Source organism: Macaca thibetana, chromosome 2, assembly GCF_024542745.1.
Source record: "Macaca thibetana thibetana isolate TM-01 chromosome 2, ASM2454274v1, whole genome shotgun sequence".
Classification (NCBI taxonomy): Eukaryota; Metazoa; Chordata; class Mammalia; order Primates; family Cercopithecidae; genus Macaca; species Macaca thibetana.
The window spans coordinates 3,120,789-3,142,917 of NC_065579.1; the positions used below are offsets into that span (position 1 = coordinate 3,120,789).

General features: G+C 46.4%; 2 protein-coding genes across 3 annotated transcripts in view; one reads left to right on the forward strand and one right to left on the reverse strand.

The window, feature by feature from the left end:
• XXYLT1 (xyloside xylosyltransferase 1) overlaps positions 1 to 22,129 on the forward strand; it is a 200,896-nt gene that overhangs the window by 21,464 nt on the left and 157,303 nt on the right. Inside the window, exon 1 of one of the 2 annotated variants that reach the window (XM_050779190.1) lies at positions 1,917 to 3,324. The exons of the other annotated variant lie outside the window; for it this stretch is intronic. Within the exon in view, the coding sequence (XP_050635147.1) occupies positions 3,283 to 3,324 (42 nt within the window). The 5' untranslated portion in view covers positions 1,917 to 3,282. Of the gene's footprint in view, positions 1 to 1,916; positions 3,325 to 22,129 lie in introns of those variants that run through there. 2 annotated transcript variants of the gene reach the window in all.
• On the reverse strand, positions 18,916 to 19,440 carry LOC126947994 (transcription and mRNA export factor ENY2-like). The gene has a single exon (XM_050779238.1). The coding sequence runs from the start codon at positions 19,399 to 19,401 to the stop codon at positions 19,111 to 19,113; it is 291 nt and encodes a 96-aa protein (XP_050635195.1). The 5' UTR covers positions 19,402 to 19,440; the 3' UTR covers positions 18,916 to 19,110.

The following is a 22,129-nucleotide window of genomic DNA, read 5'->3' on the forward strand; positions in this document are numbered from 1 at the left end:
CCACCCACCTCGGCCTCCCAAAGTGCTAGGATTTCAGGCGTGAGCCACCGTGCCTGGCCTGAGATGAGCATTTTTAAGATCCATGTAATCCCATCCAGTACTGCTGCTCTCTGAAGCCATCATTCAGCCTGGGCATCTACTATGTGCTGGGTGCTGTCCTGGGAACTTGGGTGTATCAATGAACAGAACAGACAGAACAGGTGAAAAGTCCCTGCCTTGTAGCACTTACATCCTGGCAGGAAGAGGACTAAATGAGCTCTTAAAAATGTCTAGTTCGCTGCCCGGGAGGCACTGAAGTAGGGGTTCATAAAGGGTTAGGTTTCTTTTCATTTCTTTGTTCCATGAAAAACAGATGAATAAATCATATAGTAAGTTAGCAGGTGAGTACATTATACCGTGTGTCGGCAGGAGAAGAGGATGGGGGTGGTATGGGGGTGGTTGCAGTTTGTTTTTTGAGATGGAGTTGCACTCTTGTTGCCCAGACTGGAGTGCAGTGACGTGATCTCTGCTCACTGCACCTCTGCCTCCCGTGTTCAAGTGATTCTCCTGCCTCAGCCTCCCAAGTAGCTGGAATTACAGGCATGTGCCACCACGCCCAGCTTATTTTTGTATTTTTTAGTAGAGACGGGGTTTCTCCATGTTGGTCAGGCTTGTCTCGAACTCCTGACCTCAGGTGATTCATCTGCCTCGGCCTCCCAAAGTGCTGGGATTACAGGCGTGAGCCACCGCGCCCGGCCAGTTGCAGTTTTTAATCGGATGGGCAGGGAAGCTGTTACTGAAAGGTGGCATTGAGTGAAGACCTGAAGGAAGGAAGGAGCTGGCTGGGCAGCCCTGGCAAGGAGCATCCGGGCGGCAGGCGCGAGGGGCTGCTGTGTCAGAGGCTCAGCGCAGTGGCCTGGGCGAGTGCAGTGGGCACCCGTGCCAGAGCTAGCAGGACGAGGGCAGCTCCCAGCCTGCATCGGAGTGAGGATTCCAGCTTTGGCTGGCTCAGAGGAGGAGGGTCTGGCCTCCGTGTGGAGAGTAGACTGAGGGGCCATCACCCTGGCCAGGGGGAGAGAGGATGGTGCTGGGCCCGGAGAGGCTGTGGCGGTGGTGAGCGGTGGAGGGTTCTGGATCCATCAGGAAAGGGCTGTTACTAGGTTGGGATGTTGAGGTTTTCTCCACTGGAGTTTATTTATGCGTGGACTTGAAGTATGTGGCATCAAGAGGGCTAAAGACCACACGTTTACCTCTTTTGACAGCACTTGGGTTTGTAGTGAGCAGGCTCAGTGGGAGCTGTGCCCCTTAATGAAGGAGTCAGATAGGACAAGTGAAGCGAGGGCAACCCTGGTTCCTGAAAGATTGAGTATATTCTGGAATCAGCGAGACCTGGGCTGAAATCTGGGCTTTGGCCATCGACTGAGTCACCTTGGGCAGGGGCCCTCCCCTCTCTGGCCACAGCTGCCTCCTTTCCATGGGGCACGGTGATGGCGAGGATGAGATGAGCTCATGTCTGTCTACGTTGCTGCCTGACACATGTTTCCTTTCTTTGTGATCCCATGAAGAGCAAGTGCCAGTGTGACATGTGCCTGTCATGTGCCATGCACCTGGTGTGAGCCATGTGCCCATCGTGTGCTGATGTGGGCCGTATGCTTCTGATGTGAGCCGTATGCCTGTTTTATACAGTATGGTGCTGCCATGCGCCTGGTGTGAGCCTTGCGCCCATTGTGTGCTGATGTGGGCCGTATGCCTCTGATGTGAGCTGTATGCCTCTGATGTGAGCCGAATGCCTGTTTTATACAGCGTGGTGCTGCTTAGAGAAGTGCTGGATCCTGAACATTGCCTGGTGGGTGTAGCCTTTTGAGGTTACAGGAAGGGATTTAGTGAGAGGCTTTAGATGAGACATTAGGTGAATTAGGTGAGTGGGTTCTGACGTCAGGCGGGGAAATCAGCGTGTTGAACTCCTCCTGGCTGCTGGTGCCGTGTTTGGCCTTTTAAACACAGTGTCTTACCCACAGAAGGCGGCATCGGATGTGAGCAGTGCATCTAAAATTCCGTCTGCATGTTTCCTTCGTGCATTTTCCCAGTGTCCTAGAGCTGTCTGCAGTATTACTTACTTAACGTATATTTTAATTTGACTCCTGTATTAGTCCATTTTCACACTGCTGATAAAGACATACCCGAGACTGGGTAATTTATACAGGAAAAAGGGGTTTGTTTTTAGAGGCGGAGTCACGCTCTGTCCCCCAGGCTGGAGTACAGTGGCGTGATCTTGGCTCACTGCAATCTCCTTCCTCCGAGTTCAAGTGATTCTCCTGCCTCAGCCTCCTGAGTAGCTGGGATTACAGGTGCCGGCCACCATGCTCAGCTAATTTTTGTATTTTCTTAGTAGAGATGGCATTTCACCGTGTTGGCCAGGCTGGTCTCAGACTCCTGACCTCAGGTGATCCATCCGCCTTGGCCTCCCAAAGTGCTGGGATTACAGGTGTGAGCCACTGCGCCTGGCCAAGGAAAAAGGGCATTTTAATGACTTACAGTTCATCGTGGCTGGGGAAGTCTCACAATCATAGTGGAAGATGAGGAGCGAGTCACGTCTTACATGGATGGCAGCAGGCAAAAAAAGAGGGGAAACTCCCGTCTTTTGTCGTGTTGTTGTTGTGCAGGGAAACCCCTCCTTACAGAACCATCAGATCTCATGAGACTTATTCACTATCACAGGAACTGCATGGGAAAGACCTGCCCGCACGATTCAGTTACCTCCCGCCAGGTCCCTCCCACAACACGTGGGAATTCAAGATGAGATTTGGGTGGGGACACAGCCAAACCATATCAACTCCTTTTCCTTCTTCTTTTCTCCTTAGCTCCTCCTGAGGTAGTATCTGTTGAAATCCAAGTTCTAAAGCGTTTTTCTTAGTACTTTGCACAATGATATAAGCCCATAAGTATTGAAGTGGTTGGTCCGTGTGCCTGCAGGACTCCCTTTTGCACCCCTCTGGATGTGTGTGTATCAATCTCAGGGAGCACTGGACGAGGGGCTTTGTGAAACCCAGGAGAGCAGGCAGCCTTGGAAAGCGGCTGATAAGGTTTGACTGTGACCCCACCCAAATCTCACCGGAAATTCTAATCCCTACCTGTCAGAGGAAGGGCCTGTTGGGAGGTGATTGGATCGTGGGGGCGGGACTTCCTCCCTGCTCTTCTCCAGAGTCAGTGAGCTCTCAGGACATCTGCTGTTTGAAAGTGTGTAGTGCTTCCCCCTTCTCTCTCTCTGTCCTGCTGCACCCTCTGCCGTGTGTCCCCTCCGCCATGATTGTGCGTTTCCTGAGGCCTCCCCAGCCATGCAGAACTGTGAGTCCATCAAACCTCTTTTCCTTATAAATCACCAAGTCTTGGGTAGTTCTTTATAGCAGTGTGAGAACAGACTAATACAGCAGCTGAGCCTGCCCTGGAGTTGGAGGGATTGAGCCTGGCAGGGCTGTGTGGGGATCATGGCTCTCCTCCTTGGGCTCCAGCTGTGTCCCCAGCCCAGAGAACCAGGAGGGAGGTGGGGGGCCAGTCGGAAGTGGGGCTCAGTGCCAGTTTCAAGAGAGGCGGGCCCCTAGAGGAGGCTACGCACAAGGGTGGGGTGTGGGGGATGGGGACGAGCCTCGCGGCCCAGGCCACCTTCCTGCCTGCGTGACAGAAGCAGGAATCTGGCTCGGTGCCTCCTTTGGGTGTTACTCATGGTAAAACTGCAGTGTTCTTTGGAGGTCATAGGTCATGGGATGGAAGGACAAATCGAGGAATTTGGCAAAGAAGCCTCACAGCCCCCAACTGGTCGGCTTGGTGAATATGTGGACTGTGACCGCCCACCCTCAGATTTCACAGTGAAATCCTGGAACTGCCATTTGCTCTCTTCTCCCATCTCATCTCCTTCCTCTCTTTCCCTCGCCGTCATACCTCTTCCCCTCCTTTTTATGGGGTGGAACATGTTATTTTGTAGAAAAACAGCTTCTACTGTCAGGAAAATTTGGTATTAAATGTCAAAAAGCAAAACGTGATTTATAGAAACGGCGAATTAAGGAATGCTTCTACCCACTGTGCAAGGATTATTTCAAATTCACTGAAAGTATTCTTTAGTGAGTACCAAAAACAGGTGGTGAGTGACTCCGTGCATTTGTTTTGACAAATGCCTGCTCAGTGTGGAGAGATGGAAATTGGGACCAGGAGGCTGGAGCGGCGTGTGCTGGGTGGCAAGTGGCGAGTGGCGCTGGGGAGGGTGCGCCGCCCTCCCGAGGCCCGGCTGGGAGTCTGGGACTGGCTCTCCGACGGTGGCTGTGGGGGCTGGATAGTCTGTGTTAAAGAAATCATGGATTGATGCTTGTGGAACCCCTCAGGGTGTGTCACGGTGTCTGGAAGGCCGTGTGGCCACATTCTAACGTCACTGTTGGCTGGTCACGAACACAGAGTCCAGAGGATAGCACAGACCCCTGCTTGCCCCCACCTCTCCTTTGGAGCTGCCTTGTGGTTTATTCCTCATCAGCCTGGAGGAGTGTCCGGGGCTCACCCCCTCTGCCTCTGCTCACTCCTCAATCCTCTCAACGTGTTTCTTTTCATCTTTCCCCTGAGTCTTGCTCTCCCTCCAGGGACATGGTGCCATCCTGCTGGTTTGCCATAGTTCCTCATGGTCATCCTGGAAGTTCATCTGGAAGGCCTGGGTGTTTGAAGGTCCACGAGGTGCTATACCTACAAGACAGACAAACTCTGTATTGCTATGCTAACACGGTCTTCGTCCCTGTATCCGCTTGCCATAGACCCTCTTGCCATTGGAGGTGAGGAAGACACGAGCAGGGTGAGGGGAAGGAGAACTGGTCTGGCCATACTGGGCACAGAGAGGGCACTGGATCCTTTACCCGGGTCTTCTTTCTTCCAGCCATGACAGCCTTGTCTTCCTGGAGACCGATGCTTGATTGTTGCTCTGTGAGGAGCACCTGGGTCAAAGGCAAATTGAGATTTTAAAAGAGAGAAGGGGTTTATTGTAGCCATTTATCCTCTCTTCATTACAGGCAAGAAAAAACCTGGTGAACCACAAGTGTGCTAGATGGAGAAGGAGGAGAATAAATGTGAAGAGAATATATCAGCAGGTGTGTGTGTGGTGGTGTATTAGACCATTTTTGTGTTGCTATAAAGAGATACCCGAGATTGTGTAATTTATTTTAAAAAGAGGTGTAATTGGCTCACGGTTCTGCAGGCCGTAGAGAACGGTGGTGCCAGCATGTGCTTCTGGGGAGGGCCTTAGGAAGCTTCCGATCATGGCGGAAGGTGAAGGGGAAGCAGGCACATCACAGGGTGAGAGCAGGGGCAGGACAGAGTGGAAGCGGGTGGAGGTGCCACACACTTCTACAACCAGATCTGCCGTGAACCGCCTGTGCGAGAGCTAACTTACCTCCAAGGGGAAGGTGCTAAGATATTCATGAAGGATCCACCCCCACGATTCCGTACTTCCCACCAGGCCCCACTTCCAGCATTGTGGATCACATTTCAATGTGAGATTTGGAGGGGACACACATATCATCCTCTCTGCCTCTTCCCACTCCCACGTGAGGCAAATACCCGTGGTTCCTTCAGTCGTGCCTCGAATTAAATGGTTTCTGGGCCGCTTGCCTCCTTGGGATGCTCTAGAACAGGTGTGTCCAGTCTTTTGGCTTCCTGGGGCCACACTGGAAGAAGACGAATTGGGCCGGGTGCCGCAGCTCACGCCTGTGATCCCAGCACTTTGGGAGGCCGAGGCGGGCCAATCACTTGCAGGAGTTCAAGACCAGCCTGGCCAATACGGTGAAACCCCCCCTCTACTAAAAATACAAAATTAGCTGGGTGTGGTGGCACACGCCTGTAATCCCAGCTACTCAGGAGGCTGAGGCAGGAGAATCGCTTGAACCCAGGAGGCAGAGATTGTGGTGAGCCGAAATCATGCCACTGCACTCCAGCCTGGGTGACAGCGTGAGACTCCGTCTCAAAAAAAAAAAAAAAAAAAAAAAAAGAATTATCTTGGGCCACACATAAAATACACTAACACTAATGATAGCTGAACTAAAAAAAGAAAATTGCAAAAAACTCATATGTTGGGCCACATTCAAAGCCAGACTAGGCCTGGGTTGGACAAGCTTGCTCCAGAATTTGCCCATTGTCCTCCTGCAGTGTGACTCAAGAACCAAACCCAAGCAGTACCCTGGGGCCATCTGACAGGGATTGAGTAGAATGGGGTCATCTGTCACCTTCTTTCTCAGAGTGCCTAGGGGCCACCTACAGTGGAATCACTTGGGAGTGGTATTTTTTTTTTTTTTAAAGACACAATTTAGCTCTTATCCCCAGGCTGGAGTGCAATGGCACGATCTCGGCTCACCGCAACCTCCGCCTCCCAGGTTCAAGTGATTCTCCTGCCTCAGCCTCCCGGGTAGCTGGGATTACAGGTACCTGCCATCACACCCAGCTAATTTTGTATTTTTAGTAGAGACGGGGTGGGGGGGGTGTCTCTCCATGTTGATAAGGCTGGTCTCGAACTGCTGACCTCAGGTGATCCGCCCACCTCGGCCTCTCAGAGTGCTGGGATTACAGGCGTGAGCCCCCGCGCCTGGCCGGGGGTGGTTTTTAAATGAAGATTCCTGTGCCTCAATGCCGACCCTGACTCTGTGCTCAGGACCCTGGAATCTGTGTTTTAGTAAAAGTCTCCCCAGCAAGAGCCCACATGTGCATGCAGCAGAGCTGGAGACCCCAGGCCCAGAGCTGCCCTCCTGGTAGTGTGGGTGAAGCTGGCAGGCTTGCTGGAGACATGCTGCCCTGGTGACAGGTGACGTTTCATCACCCCCTGTCCGGTGGGTCGGTGTCTTTGCGTTACATTTGCTCCTACCCTGCCCTGGTCCTGTCAAGGTTTTGGACAACTGGAATAGAGCCCATCTCTGCTGACACAGTGGCAATCTTGAGGGAGTCCCAGAACGTTCATTGCAGATTGGTTACCTAGAAACTAGTGACTGTCCAGTAAGTGCGAGGTGGACATGAGGGTGAGGAGGTAGCAGGTCAGCGTAACGATTGGACGTCATGCCGTGAGGACAGTGTGGGGAGGAGGAGCTGTCGCTTTTGAACTGTCAGTAAAGTAGGTTGTGAGAATGGATATTGGACATGGTTTTAGAAATTAGCTGGGCAGGCTGCTTTTCCCCTCTTCAGCTGTTTGTGGTACTGCCTGGCAAAATTAAATTATTAGTACATCCAGGACATCCTGCAAAAGTGATAATTGACACGTGAGGGAGGGGCCCGTCCTGCGCTTCTGTCTTTTTCTTTCCTCATAAAAGCTGCACATCCATGATGACTGTTACCTTTCCCATTTAAAGCTAATCAAATTCAGAGCGTTTCCCACTTACCCTTGGAGACCTTTGTTTTCAAAGGGACCTCAAGTCACTGGTGGAGGCAACAGGCAGCCGCTGAGAATGACAGTGTTTCCAAGACCCGTTCGTGACCAAGCAAAGAGAGATCAATAGACCTGTGGCTCTGCCCATCTATCACTCAATTATCTGTCTGTCGCTCCAGGAAAACCTCATTTAAGGAAACACCTTTGATATCATTTCAGACATAAAATTTAGATTCGGGCACAGCTATTCTGAAGTAGTACTACAGGAGTTATTAAGAAATATTTTTTAGGCAGATAGTTAGGGTAAAGGTTCTCGGTGGAAATTTTCTTATAATAAGAAACAACCGCCGAACCATCTCTTTTCTAACAGAAAAGGCGGCTTGAAGGGCCGGGCTAGCAAGCTTTGATATTCAAATACTACCCATTAGAAACTGGGTTCACTCAACAGGGCGATTCTCACCTTCTTCTCCTTGTCACTGGGTGTACCAAGTGTCATGGCCACCTCCAGATAACACCTTGTGTTCAGAACATCGGGGAGCCCCACGTTTGCATATTAAAAGGCCTAAACTAAGGTGGGAGGGCCAGGTTTTTCTGTGTGCTCTGTAAATAACAGCCTGGATGCAGATCAGGCCCCACCTCCTCCAGCGTCCCATGTAACCCACGACTTTTCCACCGCACTTGCTTTCTCTTTGTTCCAAGCCCCCGCCCTTGTCTCTGTACGGGGATCTGTTCTCTTCTTTCTTCCTTCTTTCTTGCCTATTAAACTTTCTGCTCCTTAAAAGCACTCCACGTGTGTCCATGTCGTTAATCCTGTCGGCACAAGACCAAGAACCCTGGTGTTCCTCCAGTCATCAAAGTCGTATCAGTGGCTGGGCGCAGTGACTCACGCCTGTAATCCCAGCACTTTGGAAGGCCAAGGCAGGCAGATCATGAGGTCAGGAGATCGAGACCATCCTGGCTAACACGGTGAAACCCCGTCTCTACTAAAAATACAGAAAATTAGCCAGGCGTGGTGGTGGGTGCCTGTAGTCCCAGCTACTTGGGAGGCTGAGACAGGAGAATGGCATAAACCCGGGAGGCGGAGCTTGCAGTGAGCCCAGATCACGCTACTGCACTCCAGCCTGGGAGACAGCAAGACTCCGTCTCAAAAAAAAAAAGCCATATCAGTAGTTTGCAGGTTGGGTGTAAAATTGAGGCAACAGCTCCTACTGACAAAGTGAGATATTGTAGCCCGGCTCTGCAGGGCGTTCTATCTAGCAGGTTAAAGGTGAGAAGGAGGCCTGTGCTCTGGAATGTTTACAGTAAGTCCCATGTGGAAGAAATCTCTCTCTGGGTGAGGGCTGGGACGGAGATGGAGAAGCACATGACATGCCCAGAGGAGATGCTGGGGTGGGAAAGAACTGCTGAGTTCCCAAGTGCTGTGGGGCCACGGGGCAGCATTCTGTGTCTGGAACGGCTGTTCCATCACGCCGCCCCTCTGCCCCTTTCTGTGCTCGTTCCTACCTGCAGCAAGCATGTACAGAGCCTCCACTGCACGTGAAGCACTCGCCTGAGAGCTGGGTGTGCAGCAGTGAGTAAGACAGACAAGGGCCCGCCCTCATGGTGCCTTACAGGCCGGCTGGGAGCTGGGGAGAGATGGGCAGTAAGGGACTAAACACTGAAAAATATGACATATCTGCTGATAAGTGTTATGGAGGAAATGAATCTGGTCATGCAATAGGTAGGACTGGTGTGTGTGTGTGTGTGTGTGTGTGTGTGTGTGTTGTGTGCATGTGTGTGGTGTTGGTGGTGAGGGTGGTAGCTACTTTTTTGGTGAGGGAAAATCTCTGGAGGTGACATTTGAACTGATACCTGGACGGCTAGAAGGATTCAGGCAGGAGAAGGTTCTGGGGGCGGGTTCTCTCAGCAGAGTAGCCAGTGTAGAGGCCCTGGGGTGTTCAGGTGTCTGGCATGGGTGTAGGAATGAGACTCCCAGTCCGTTAGATTTTTCTTTCCTCCTGGAAACGTGCCTTCACATTCATGGTGCAGATTAATTGGAAAGCAGTGTTTTATTTTGTTTTCCCAGAAAGTCATTTTTCCTCCAGTTCTTGTTGGAGTCGCTGACAAGCCTTAGGGAGATCAATACGTGATGTAGCTCTGCCTGTCCGTCACTCAATCATCTGTCTGTTGCTCCAGGAAAACTTCCTTTAAGGAAATACCTTTGATATCATTTCAGACATGAAAATCAGGACACAGAATAGCTGTGCCCTAATTTAAATTCTGTGGGGCCTATAGTAGGGTCTACTGTGTCCCTACCCACCAGCCTCAGAGCCTGTCATTTCGTTTGCTTGTCCTCCGAGTGTATGGATACCGGGCATCACAGGGCACCTGCCCTTGCTTCGAGAAGGCGTGAACAGCTCCTCCTTGGGAACGTGCCAAGGAGGTGTCGGTCCTGAAAGACCTGTCCCGCTTCTTCAGGTCAGCCTTGGTGTCCTGCGGCTTGACAAGGCTTCAGAGTGGGAGAGGCCATTTCCAACTGGGAGGCAGTTGTCTTTACTTAGTGACTTTTCTGATACATTTCAGAATTGTGTTTGATCTACCTATAGGTTTGGATCGTTTTAGTGACTTTTTTTTTTCCTTTTGAGACAGAGTCTCGCTCTGTTGCCCAAGCTGGAGTGCAGTGGCACAATCTCGGTTCACTGCAATCTCCACCTCCCAGGTTCAAGTGATTCTCCTGCCTCAACCCCCCTAGTAGCTCGGATTACAGGCATGCGCTACCACACCCGGCTAATTTTTGTATTTTTAGTAGAGACGTTGGCCAGGCTGGTCTCAAACTCCTGATTTCAGGTGATCCACCCACCTCAGCCTCCCAAAGTCCTGGGATTACAGGCTTGAGCCACCGTGCCTGGCCTGTTTTAGTGACTTTTGAAGCATGTTTTGCAAATAGGTACTCCATGCTAAGCATGAAGAGTGTGGAAGGAACCTTCTAGGTGGGCCCTGGGCAGCCCCCAGCAGAGGTGGGATCCAGATGTGGGCTGAATGTGGCAGGAGGAAGGGCCTGGAACTACCTTCCAGTGGAGCATTGCGGCAGCGCTTTTTGAGACTGGTCTCACTCTGTCACCCAGCAGGCTGGAGTGCAGTGGGGAGATCTTGGCTCATGGCAAACTCTACCTCCCAGCAGACTGGAGTGCAGGGGGGAGATCTTGGCTCATGGCACACTCTATCTCCCAGGCTCAAGTGATCCTCCCACCTCAGCCTCCTGTGGTGCACTACCCACACCTGGCTAATTTTTTGTATTTCTGGTAGAGATGGAGTTTCACCATATCTCCCAGGCTGATCTGGAATTCCTGAGCTCAGGCCATCCACCTGCCTCAGCCTCCCAAAGTGCTGGGATTACAGGCGTGAGCCGCTGCACCTGCCTTTACCAGTTAGCTTTTATTAGTGCCTATAGTATCTTGGCACTGTGTAAATACAGAGTGTATTCTTTTCTCTAATCTAGGTGTTCTTGTGTGGAAAAAACTTCCCAACTGTTGGAACGGAGTACTGGCGGTGTCAGCTGTCCTTTACTGAACTCCCGTTATGCTTCTCCTGAGAGCCCTGGGGGACAGTCACATGACTCCCGCTGTGCGGAGGAGTTAGGGTGTTGAAGTACTTGGACCAGGGTTGCCAGGTGACTAGGTGGCATCTGAGCATCTGAACCCCAGACCGTGCTTTTCATAATGAGTTCATTCTTGAGTCTCAGGAGGCACCGACTCCTCATCTTCGGGGTGATTCCAGCCTAAATGTTGCGCCCACTGAGCTTGGATGATAACTACGCGGGAGGCGAGCTGGCCAGCCCACTGGTGGACATTTCTGCTGATGGCAGACCTTCTCGCGGAGTCCGGATGTTGTTGCGGAATCCTTCCTGCCTGTGCTCCAGGCAGCCGCTCAGGACAAGTTGAAACCTGTTTGTGGTTCCTGCAGGAGGTGGATTCAGCAGTGGCAGGGGCACCAGGATTGCTGGACTTGGGCAGAGAGTGCCTCACCTTTGTGCCATCACCTTCCCTCCAGTAGCTGTGCTGGGGGATGGTCTCTGGATGAGCACGGGGAGGAGATGGGCAAACCCCTGGCCTCTGGCCGACCTGTGGCATTGCTGTCTGTGGCCAGAGGAGTGGCTGTTCTTTAAGCAGGCCTTGGGCTCTCCTGGAAACCTGGCATCTTTCCGTGCTTGGGGCCAGCCCTTGCCACGTGCCTTCTTGGCTCGGGAGTGTGGCTGCCACCTGATGCCCAGTGGGGCAGGCCAAGTGATAAAATGGATTTTCTCCACTAAATGCAGCTAAAGGCTTGGCCTGACTTTGTGTCCCCAGGGAGTGTTTACAGGAGCGGTGGCCTGGCTCTCAGGCATCTCAGTGCCAGCGAGCACAGGGCTGGGTGGCAAAGGTGCCTGCTTCTGCCTGGCACCAGGCTCTGCCACGACCAGTGCTTCAGCCTCTCTGCATCACACGTGCTGAGTTTGCTGTGCATGCTGGAATGTGAGGCAAGCGTCACCTCTTTCCCCTCCTCCCCACACTGTCCCTTTCGGAAGAGTTGAGCCTTTCCAAGGTCTTTTATATCACACAGCGGTTTCTCGGTGACGTATTTTAGTTTGAACAACGAAGTACTGTTTGATGACATCTTTACCTAAAAAGAAAGCTCAGTCATTACTGAATTTAGATGCAGAATTAATTAAAAATAAAAGTAGGCAAAGAAATTTAACACAGATTTACTCATTATTTCTGGGGGAGGATATTTCTGGGGCGGGATATTCCTGAAGGTTGGTGAATGGCTACAAATGTATGATTATAGGCCGGTGAAAAACCCTACTATGAGAAATGTTGTTAGGTGATTAAAAACAACACCCAACTGCCTTCATGATATGAACACGGGTTCTTGTGGGTTGGGTGACATTTCTGATGCCAACATTCTACATAAAATCACAGGGAACTGTATCGAACACACCCTAAACAGCTGGTGAGGAGGATGTGCTCTGGGTGACTCAGCTTGACTCTAGGCTTCATAAAGGCATTGCTGTTGATGCACACGAAGGGTCTGAAGAGAAATTATTTTGTAAGCTGGGTGTGGGAAAAATAGTATTTTATAATCAACAGGATTTTTAGTATGTGTATGTAAACAAATTAACAAAACCTACAAATCGTGATCAGACTTTTTTGTCTGCATTCCTAAAAATCATATATTCCAGGTTGGCATTAAGCATTGTTTTGGTTCTTCTCATTGGCCGATTGCCTTCAGTATGGGAGTCATCTTATATTCCTGGATTCCCAGGTTGTATGTTCTTCCTGCAGCTCTCGAGATGGGGAACTTGAAAGGGAGGAGGGGAGGACGAAGGGGTGGCCTTTTCTCTCCCCTGTGCCTCTCATTTCCTCTCTTCACTCTTGCTTTCCTGCTCCCTGCCCCACTGCCAGGCATCAGCCCCTAGTCTGGGCAAAGGGCCCCGGAGTATGGCGGATGCCAGCCCGTCCTTGGGAAGGTTAGTTTGCAAACCTGTTGTAGTCTGTGGGAGGCTTGGGTATTTTGATTCACACTTGCTGTGTCTGTGGTTTGCCTCTTGCTGCATAAAGTCTATTTCATGAAACATACTCATTTATCTTTAAGCAGATTTATTATATGAAATATTCATGGGTGCAGGCTTGGCAGCCCAGCATTTGGAACAATGTGCTGAGTACAGTTTGTCCTCGTAAGTCTATTAATGCTGATGGGATGCAGTTGTCTCCTGTGAAGCTTTGGGGTGAGATAGGGCCAGTAGGGAGTGAGCTGGCTGAGGACAGCTCTTCATCTCCCTTAGTTTGGCTGCAGCAGCCCTGCTCTGCGTGTCTGCCTGCGCAGACCCGTTCTTTCTCTTCCTGCTTAGTGAATACAGAGGCCTTCCGTTCTGCGAGAACCCTCTTGTCAGCTTCCAGGTCCTGTGTAATTCCAACGAATAGGGATGATTTGGAGGTATAACGAGGCTCAGAGGGAAAAGCTGGCTTAGGAGAGAAAACTGATCTGTGGGGAGAGGGCATTTAGGGGACTGGGAGGAGGCTGCATACTAACACTTAGGAATAAGCACAGTGTGGCAAGCCCCGGGCTGAGTGTGTGTTCCAGATAGCCCTGGCAGACACCACAGGAACTACGTGTTGTCAGTCCTGTATTACCCATGAAGAAACTGGGGCTCGGAGAGGTTTAGTTACTTGCCCAAAGTGCAGTTCACTTAGTTTAGCAAACCTAACCTGTATGGATGTACGGATGGCCTGTCATGTGGCCAGTGGCTGGATACAGGGCACAGAGCAGTCATGGCCTCTGGCTACAAGGAGTGCCCCCTGCAGCAGACAGAGAGAAACAGAGCCCTGTAAAGTGAGTCAGACAGGGTAAGTGGAGCCCCATGCGATATGAGGTGTTAGGAAGGGCATGGTGAATTGTGGAAGGCTGTGGGAAGGCTGGAGGGGAGGGTTGGAAAACCGGATAGGATCTTACCAGGCACATGGGGGCTGGGAGAGGTAATTACAGACCCTGAGCCAAGAAGGCAAGTGGGAAGAGCAAGTACAGGCGTACAAGGATGTAGGTCTTACAGGTGTGGCCAGCAGATGGGAGACTGCCTGGTTCAGTGCTGCCCAGTCACAAGAGGCAGGGAGGGCAGGAGATGTAGCCAGAGCCACTACTGCAGGGGCTTATAAGCCTTGCTAGAGGATTTGGACTGTAACTAAGGGAGCAAAGAGTCATTGGAGGTCTTGAAGCCAAGGAGAGAGAAAAATGAATTTTTCTCTTTGGAAAACAATTCTGGAGGTGTAACAGAAGCTGGAATGGGGAGTGGGGAAGGCAGGAGGTAGGGAAACCTGTCAGAGAGGTCGCAGGGGCAGGGGTGACAGGAAGTGGAGGGGGTGTGGGAATGAGAAACATAATTTGAGATTTCTGTTGGGAAATAGCAGGAACTGGTCTGGATTAAAAAAGTATTAAAAAACAAACAAACAAAAAACAAAAACCAGCAGCCAGAAAAAGGATAAAGGAAACCAGTACATTAGAAGAGAAACGTGAAGATATTTTAAAGTGTTACATAAAACAAGTTTTACAGAATGATTAGGACCAATGTGGTATAAAAGTTTTTTTAAGTTTAGGCCGGAGGTGGAGCAAGATGGCCAAATAGAAGCTGCCACCAATCACCCTCCTCACATTCATCTGGGAGATAATCAGGGAAAAGAACAAGAGTCTCTGCTTGGTAATTCAGAGAATTCTTCCAGATGTGATCTAAGACCATCAAGGTGGTACGTCTACGAATCTGCAAGGACCACAGCATTGCTGGGCTTGGGATGCCCCCTAATGCAGATACAGCTGCAGTGACCAAAAACTTACATCACAACACCCAAGTCCTTTGAATACCTGGAAAGCCTTCCCAAGAAGGATGAGTACAAACAAACCCAGACTGCAAAGACTACAATAAATACCTAACTCTTCAATGGCCAGATAAATACCTAACTCTTCACTGGCCAGACACCTACAAACATCCACTAGCATCAAGACCGTCCAGGAAAATAGGACCTCACCAAATGAACTAAATAAGGCACCAGGGGCCAGTCTTGGAGAAACAGAGATATGTGATCTTTCAGACAGAGAATTCAAAATAGCTGTTTTGAGGAAACTCAAAGAAATTCAAGATAGCACAGAGAAGGAATTCAGAATCCTATCAGGATAACAAACAAATTGAACTAATTAAAAACAGTCAAGCAAAAATTCTGGAGCTGAAAAATGCAATTGACATACTGAAGAATGCATCAGAATCTCCTAATAGTAGAATTAATCAAGTAGAAGAGTGATATAGTAAGTTTTAAGAGGCTATTTGAAAATACAAAGTGAGAGCTGGGAGGATGGCTTGAGCCTGGGAGGCAGAGGTTGCAATGAGGCAAGATTGCACCACTGCACTCCAGCCTGGATGACAGAGCCAGATCCTGTCTCAAAAAAAGAAAGCAAGAAAAGCAAGCAAGCAAGCAAGAACAGTCAGAGGAGACAAAAGAAAGAGTAAAAAAGATTGAAGCATGCTTATGAGATCTGGAAAATAGCTTCATTGGGGCAAATCTAAGAGTTACTGGCTTTAAAGAGGAGGTAGAGAGAGAGACAGCCGTAGAAAGTTTACTTAAAGGGATAATAACAGAGAACTTCCCAAACCTAAAGAAAGATATAAATATTCAAGTACAGGAAAGTTATAGAACACCAAGCAGATTTAACCCAAAGACGTCTACCTCAAGACATTTAATATCAAACTCTCAAAAGTCAAGAATAAAGAAAGGATCCTAAAAGTAGCAAGATAAACAACATAAAATAGACCTCCAGTACATCTGGCAGCAGACTTTTTGGTGAAAACCTTACAGGCCAGGAGAGAGTGGCATGACATACTTAAAGTGTTGAAGGGAAAAAACTTAAATAGCATATATGGCAAAAATATCCTTCAGGCTGGGTGTGGTGGCTCATGCCTGTAATCCCAGCACTTTGGGAGGCCGAGGCGGGCGGATCACTTGAGGTCAGGAGTTCGAGACCAGCCTGGCCAAGACGGTGAAACCCCGTCTTTACTAAAAACACAAAAATTAGCCAGGCATGGTTGCAGGCGCCTGTAATCCCAGCTACTCGGAGGCTGAGGCAGGAGAATGGTGTGAACCTGGGAGGCGGAGCTTGCAGTGAGCCGAGATCATGCCACTGCGTTCTAGCCTGGGTGACAGAGCGAGACTCCGTCTCAAAAAAAAAAAAAAAAAAAAAAATCAGACAAGAAGGAGAAATAAAGATGTACCCAGACAAACAAAAGCTGTTGGATTTCATCAATACCAGACCTATCGTACAAGAAATACTAAAGGGATTTCTTCAGTCTGAAATAAAAGGATGTTAATGAGCAATAAGAAATCATCTGCAGGTGAAAAGTTCACTGGTAATAGTAAGTGCAGAGAAAAACACAGACTGTTAAAACACTATAATTGCAATGTGTGTACTTCTCATATCTTAAGTACAAAGATGAAAAGACAAACAAATCAAAAATAATAACTTTTCAAGACATAGACAGTACAGCAAGATGTAAATAGAAACAACAGAAAGTTAAAAAGTGGGGAGATGAAGTTAAAGTATAGAGTCTTTTTTAGTTTTCTTTTTGCTTGTTTTTTAGTATGTTTGTTTATATCATCAGTGTTAATTTGTCATCAGTTTAAAATGATGTGTTATAAAATATTATTTGCAAATCTCATGGCAACCTCAAGTCTAAAAACATACAATGGATATGAAAAAGTAAAAAGCATGAAAATAAAACATAACACCAGAGAAAAACACCTTTACTAAAAGGAAGACAGGAAGGAAGGAAAGAAGGAAGACAAGACCAGAAAACAAATAACAAAATGGCGGGAGTAAGTCCTTACTTAATCAATAATAACATTGAATGTAAATGGACTAAACCTTCAATCAAAAGAAAAAGAGAGAATGAATAGATTTTTTTTAAGACCCAAGGATCTATTGCCTACAAGAAACACACTTCATTTATAAAAACACATATAGACTGAAAATAAAGGGATGGCGAAAGATATTTCATGCCAATGGAAACCAAAAGGGAGCAGAAGTAGCTATGTTTATATCAGATAAATCGATTTCAAGAAAAAAATTTAAAAAGAGACAAAGAAGGTTATTGTATAATGATAAGGGGTCAATTCAGCAAAAGGATAGAGCAATTATATATGCATCCAACACTGGTGCACTCAGATGTGTAAAGCAAATATTATCAGAGTGAGAGATGGAGATAGACGCCAGTACAATGATAGCTGGAGACCTCAACACCCCACTTTCAGCATTGGACAGATCATCCAGACAGAAAATCAACAAAGAAACATCAGACTTGATCTGTACCATAGACGAAATGGACCTAATAGATACAGAACATTTCATTCTGTAGTTACAGAATACACATTCTTCTGCTCAGCACATGAATCATTCTCAAGGACAGACCATATGCTAGGTTGCAAAACAAGTCTTAAAACATTCCAAGAAACTGAAATAATATCAAGTGTCTTCTCTGACTACAATGGAATAAAACTAGAAATTAATAACAAGAGGAATTTTGGAAACTGTACAAACACATGGAAACTGAACAGTATGCCTCTGAATGACCAGTGGGTCAATGAAGAGATTAAGAAAGAAATTGAAAAATTTCTTGAAACAAATGATAATAGAAACACAACATGCCAAAACCTATGAAATACAGCAAAACAGTACTAAGAGAAGTTTATGGCTATAAATGCCTACATCGAAAAAGAAGAAAAAGTTCAAATAAACCACCTAATGATGCGTCTTAGAACTAGAAAAGCAACAGCAAACCAAACCCAAAGTTAGTAGAAGAAAATAAATAATAAAAATTAGAGCAGAAATACATGAAATTGAAACAAAGCAATACAAAAGATCAATGAAATGAAAAGTTGTTTTTTTGGTATTTTGAAAAGATAAACAAAATTGGCAAACTTGTAGCCAGACTAAGAACGAAAAGAGAGAAGGCCCAAATAAATAAAATCAGAGATGAAAACGGAGATACTACAATCGATGCTGCAGAAATTCAAAGGATCGTTAGTGGCTACTGTGAACAACTATATACTGATAAATTGGAAAAACCTAGAAGAAATGGATAAGTTTCTAGACATATACAACCTACTAAGATAGAATCATGAAGAAATCCAAAACCCAAGTAGACCAATAACAAATAACGAGATCAAAGCCATAATAAAAAGTCTCCCAGCAAAGAAAAGTCAAGGATGCAATGGCTTCACTGCTAAATTCTACCATTTAAAGAAGATGTAATACCAACCCTACTGAAACTATTCTGAAAAATAGAGGAGGAGGGGATACTTCCAAACTCATTTTATGAGGCCAGAATTACCCTGATACCAAAAACCAGACAGACACATCAGTAAAAGAAAACTACAGGCTAGTATCCCTGATGAACACATGCAAAAATTCTCAACAAAATGCTAACAAACCAAAGTCAGCAGTACATTTAAAAAAAATTATTTATCATGACCAAGTGGAATTTATCCCAGGGATACAAGAATGGTTCAACATACAGAAACCAATCAGTGTGATAGATCATAGCAACTAAATGAAGGGAAAACACCATATGATCATTTCAGTTGATGCTGAAAAAGCATTCGATAAAATTCAACATCCCTTAATGATAAAAATCCTCAAAAAACTGAGTATAGAGGGAACATACCTCAATATAATAAAAGCCATATGCAATAGACCCACAGCGAATATCCTACTGAATGGGGAAAAACTGAAAGCCGTTCCTGTAAGATCTGAAATAACAAGGATGCCCACTGTGTTGAATAGTGACATAGTACTGGAAATCCTAGCTAGAGCAGTCAGACAAGAGAACAACATAAACGGTATCCAAATGGGAAAGGAAGAAGTCAAATTGTCCTTGTTTGCAGATGATATGACCTTATATTTGGAAAAAACTAAAGACCCCACCAAAAAAACTATTAGAACTAATCAATACATTTAGTAAAGTTGTGGGATAGAAATTCAACATACAAAAATCATTAGCATTTCTTTTTTTTTTTTCTCATTCATGAGATATTTATTAAAATAACACATTTAGGGAAAAAAAATCAATACAATGCATACATCATTACTGAAAACTGTATACCATCACACAAAAAAGGATTTTATTTTGGGAAATTGTTTTCTAATTTATGGCAAGTTTTACTTTCAGAAATAAAACCACAACAACACAATCTAACTCAATCTTAAAGGCTGGCATGCTGAGCAAGGAATGTTCTTATTCTTTCTAGGAGCTCCTTCTTTACACTGTCAAGTACCAGGGCTCTGCCTTTTGGAGTGATTTCAGCCACCAAGTCATCAACAGTAACTTGTTCTAGTCCTTTTTCTTTAATTACCTCTTTACAGTGTGCCTTCAACTGATCCTTCCAGCCACATTCAATTAATTTAGCTCTCAGCAACTCTTTGAGGCGTTCTCTTTCTCCAGTTTCTATCAACTTTTGGTTAATCCCTGCTCTCATCTGCACATCTTTGTTCATCTTGCTAACCACACTCTTCGGCTGCCCGGACTTAGACCCTCAGTCATCATTAGCATTTCTATATGCCAACGGCGAACAATCTGAGAAAGAAATCAAGGAAGTAATTCCATTTATAATTGCTACAAGTAAAATAAAATACCTAGGAATTAACCAAACAAGTGAAAGCTCTCTAGGATGAAAACAATAAAACACTGATGGAAGAAACTGAAGAGGACACCAAGAAATGGAAAGATATGCCATATTCATGGATTGGAAGAACCGATATTATTAAACTGTCCATACTACCCAAAGCAATCTACAGATTCAATGCAATCTCAATCAAAATACCAATGACATTCTTCACAGAAATAGGAAAAAAATCCTGAAATTTATATGGAACCACAAAAGACCCAGAATAGCCAAAGCTATCTTGAGCAGAAAGAACAAAACTGGTGGAATTACATTACATGATTTCAAATTGTACTACAGAGTTATAGTAACCAAAACAGCATGGTTCTGGCATAAAAACAGACATGTAGACCAATGCAACAGGATAGAGAACCCAGGAACAAATCCATACATCTACAACGAACTCATATCTGACAACGGTTCCAAGAACATACACTGGGGAAAAGACAATCTCTTTAATAAATGGAGCTGGGAAAACTGGATAACCTTAGGCAGAAGAATGCATCTAGACCTCTCTCTCTTGCTGTATAAAAAAATCAAAGCGGATTAAAGACTTAAATCTAAGACCTCAAATTATGAAACTACCAAAAGAAAACATTGGGAGAACTCTCCAGGACATCGGACTTGGCAAAGATTTCTTGCGTAATACAACACAGGCATAGGCAGTCAAAGTAAAAATGGACAAATGGGATCACATCCAGTTGAGAAGCTTCTGCACAGTGAAGGAAACAACCAGCAAAGTGAAGAGAGAGCCCAGAGAATGGGAGAAAATACTTGCAAACTGTCTATCTGACAAGGGATTAATAACCAGAATATATAAAGGGGCTCAGCATCACTGATCATCAGAAAAATGCAAATCAAACCTACAATGAGATATCATCTCACTCTAGATAAAGTGGTTTTTATCCAAAAGACAGGCAATAAAAAAATGCTGGGTGAGGATGTAGAGAAAAGGGAATCTTCATATACTGTTGGTGGGAATGTAAGTTAGTACAGTCACTGTGGAGAATAGATTGGCGATTCCTCAAAACACTGAAAATGGAGCTACCATATGATCCAGGAATCCCACTGCTAGATCTATACCCAAAAGGAAGGAAGGAAGTAAATTGAAGAGATATCTGCACCCCCATGTTTATTGCATCTCTGTTCACAATAGCTGGGATTTGGGAGCAGCCTAAGGTTCCATCAGCTGATGAATGGAAAAAGAAAACAGTACGTATACACAGTGGAGTACTATTCAGCCATAAATAAGAATGAGATCCTGTCATTTGCAACAACAGTGATGGAACCAGAGGCCATTTTGTTAAGTGACATAAGCCAGGCACAGAAAGACAAACTTGGTGTATTCTTATTTGTGGGAGGTAAAAATTAAAACAGTTAAACTCATGGAGATAAGAGATTAGAATGATGGTTATCAGAGGCTGAGAAGAGTAGTGGAGTGAGTTGAGGGAGGAGGAGATGGTTAATGGGTACAAAAAATATTTGAAAAGAATGAGTAAGATCTAGTATTTGCTAGCACAATAGGATGACTACAGTAAAAAATAGTTTATACATTTTCAAATAACTAAAAGAATTGGATTGTTTATAACACAAAGGATAAATGCTTGAGGTGATGGATACCTCACTTACCTTGATGTGATTATTATGCATTGTATGCTTGTATGAAAATATCTCACATACTCCATAAATATCTACACATACTCTGTATCCACAAAAATTAAAAATAAAAAAATAGTAACAAAGTTTTTCTAAGTTTAATAGTGTTTTAGAAATTAAAAGAGACCCAGGAATAAAAGGAAAGGTGAACTAAGAGAGATATAGGTTAAAAAGAAATATAAGAGAAATAAGCTATATATAAGAGATACAGGCCAGGTGCCATGGCTCATGTCTGTAATCCCAGCACTTTGGGAGGCTGAGGTGGGTGGATCATCTGAGGTCAGGAGTTCAAGACCAGCCTGGTCAACATGGTGAAACCCCATCTCTACTAAAAGCACAAAAATTAGCCAGTCGTGGTGGTGGGCGCCTATAATCCCAGCTACTTGGGAGGCTGAGCAGGAGAATCACTTGAACCTGGGAAGCAGAGGTTGCAGTGAGCCGAGATTACGCCACTGTACTCCAGCCTGTGCAACAAGAGCGAAACTCTGTCTCCAAAAAAAAAAAAAAAAAAGATACATATATAAGACACAAGGGAAATAGGCGGGGCGTGGTGGCTCACGCCTGTAATCCCAGCCCTTTGGGAGACCGAGGCGGGTGCATCGTGAGGTCAGGAGATCGAGACCATCCTGGCTAACACGGTGAAAGGCTGTTTCTACTAAAAATACAAAAAATTAGCCCGGGGTGATGGCACGCATCTATAGTCCCAGCTACTCGGGAGGCTGAGGCAGGAGAATCGCTTGAACCCGGGAGGTGGTTGCAGTGAGCCGAGATTGCACCACTGCACTCCAGCCTCGGTGACAGAGCGAGACTCCATCTCAAAAAAAAAAATGGGGGGGCGGGAATATAGGCCAAAAGCAGAAGCAGCAGTAAGGAGGAGCTGGCAGGGTGGTTTATAGGGCCACGG

Coding starts and splice junctions, on each gene's coding strand:
- LOC126947994 (XM_050779238.1), bottom strand. CDS start 19,401: ATGAACAAAGATGTGCAGATGAGAGCAGGGATTAACCAAAAGTTGATA.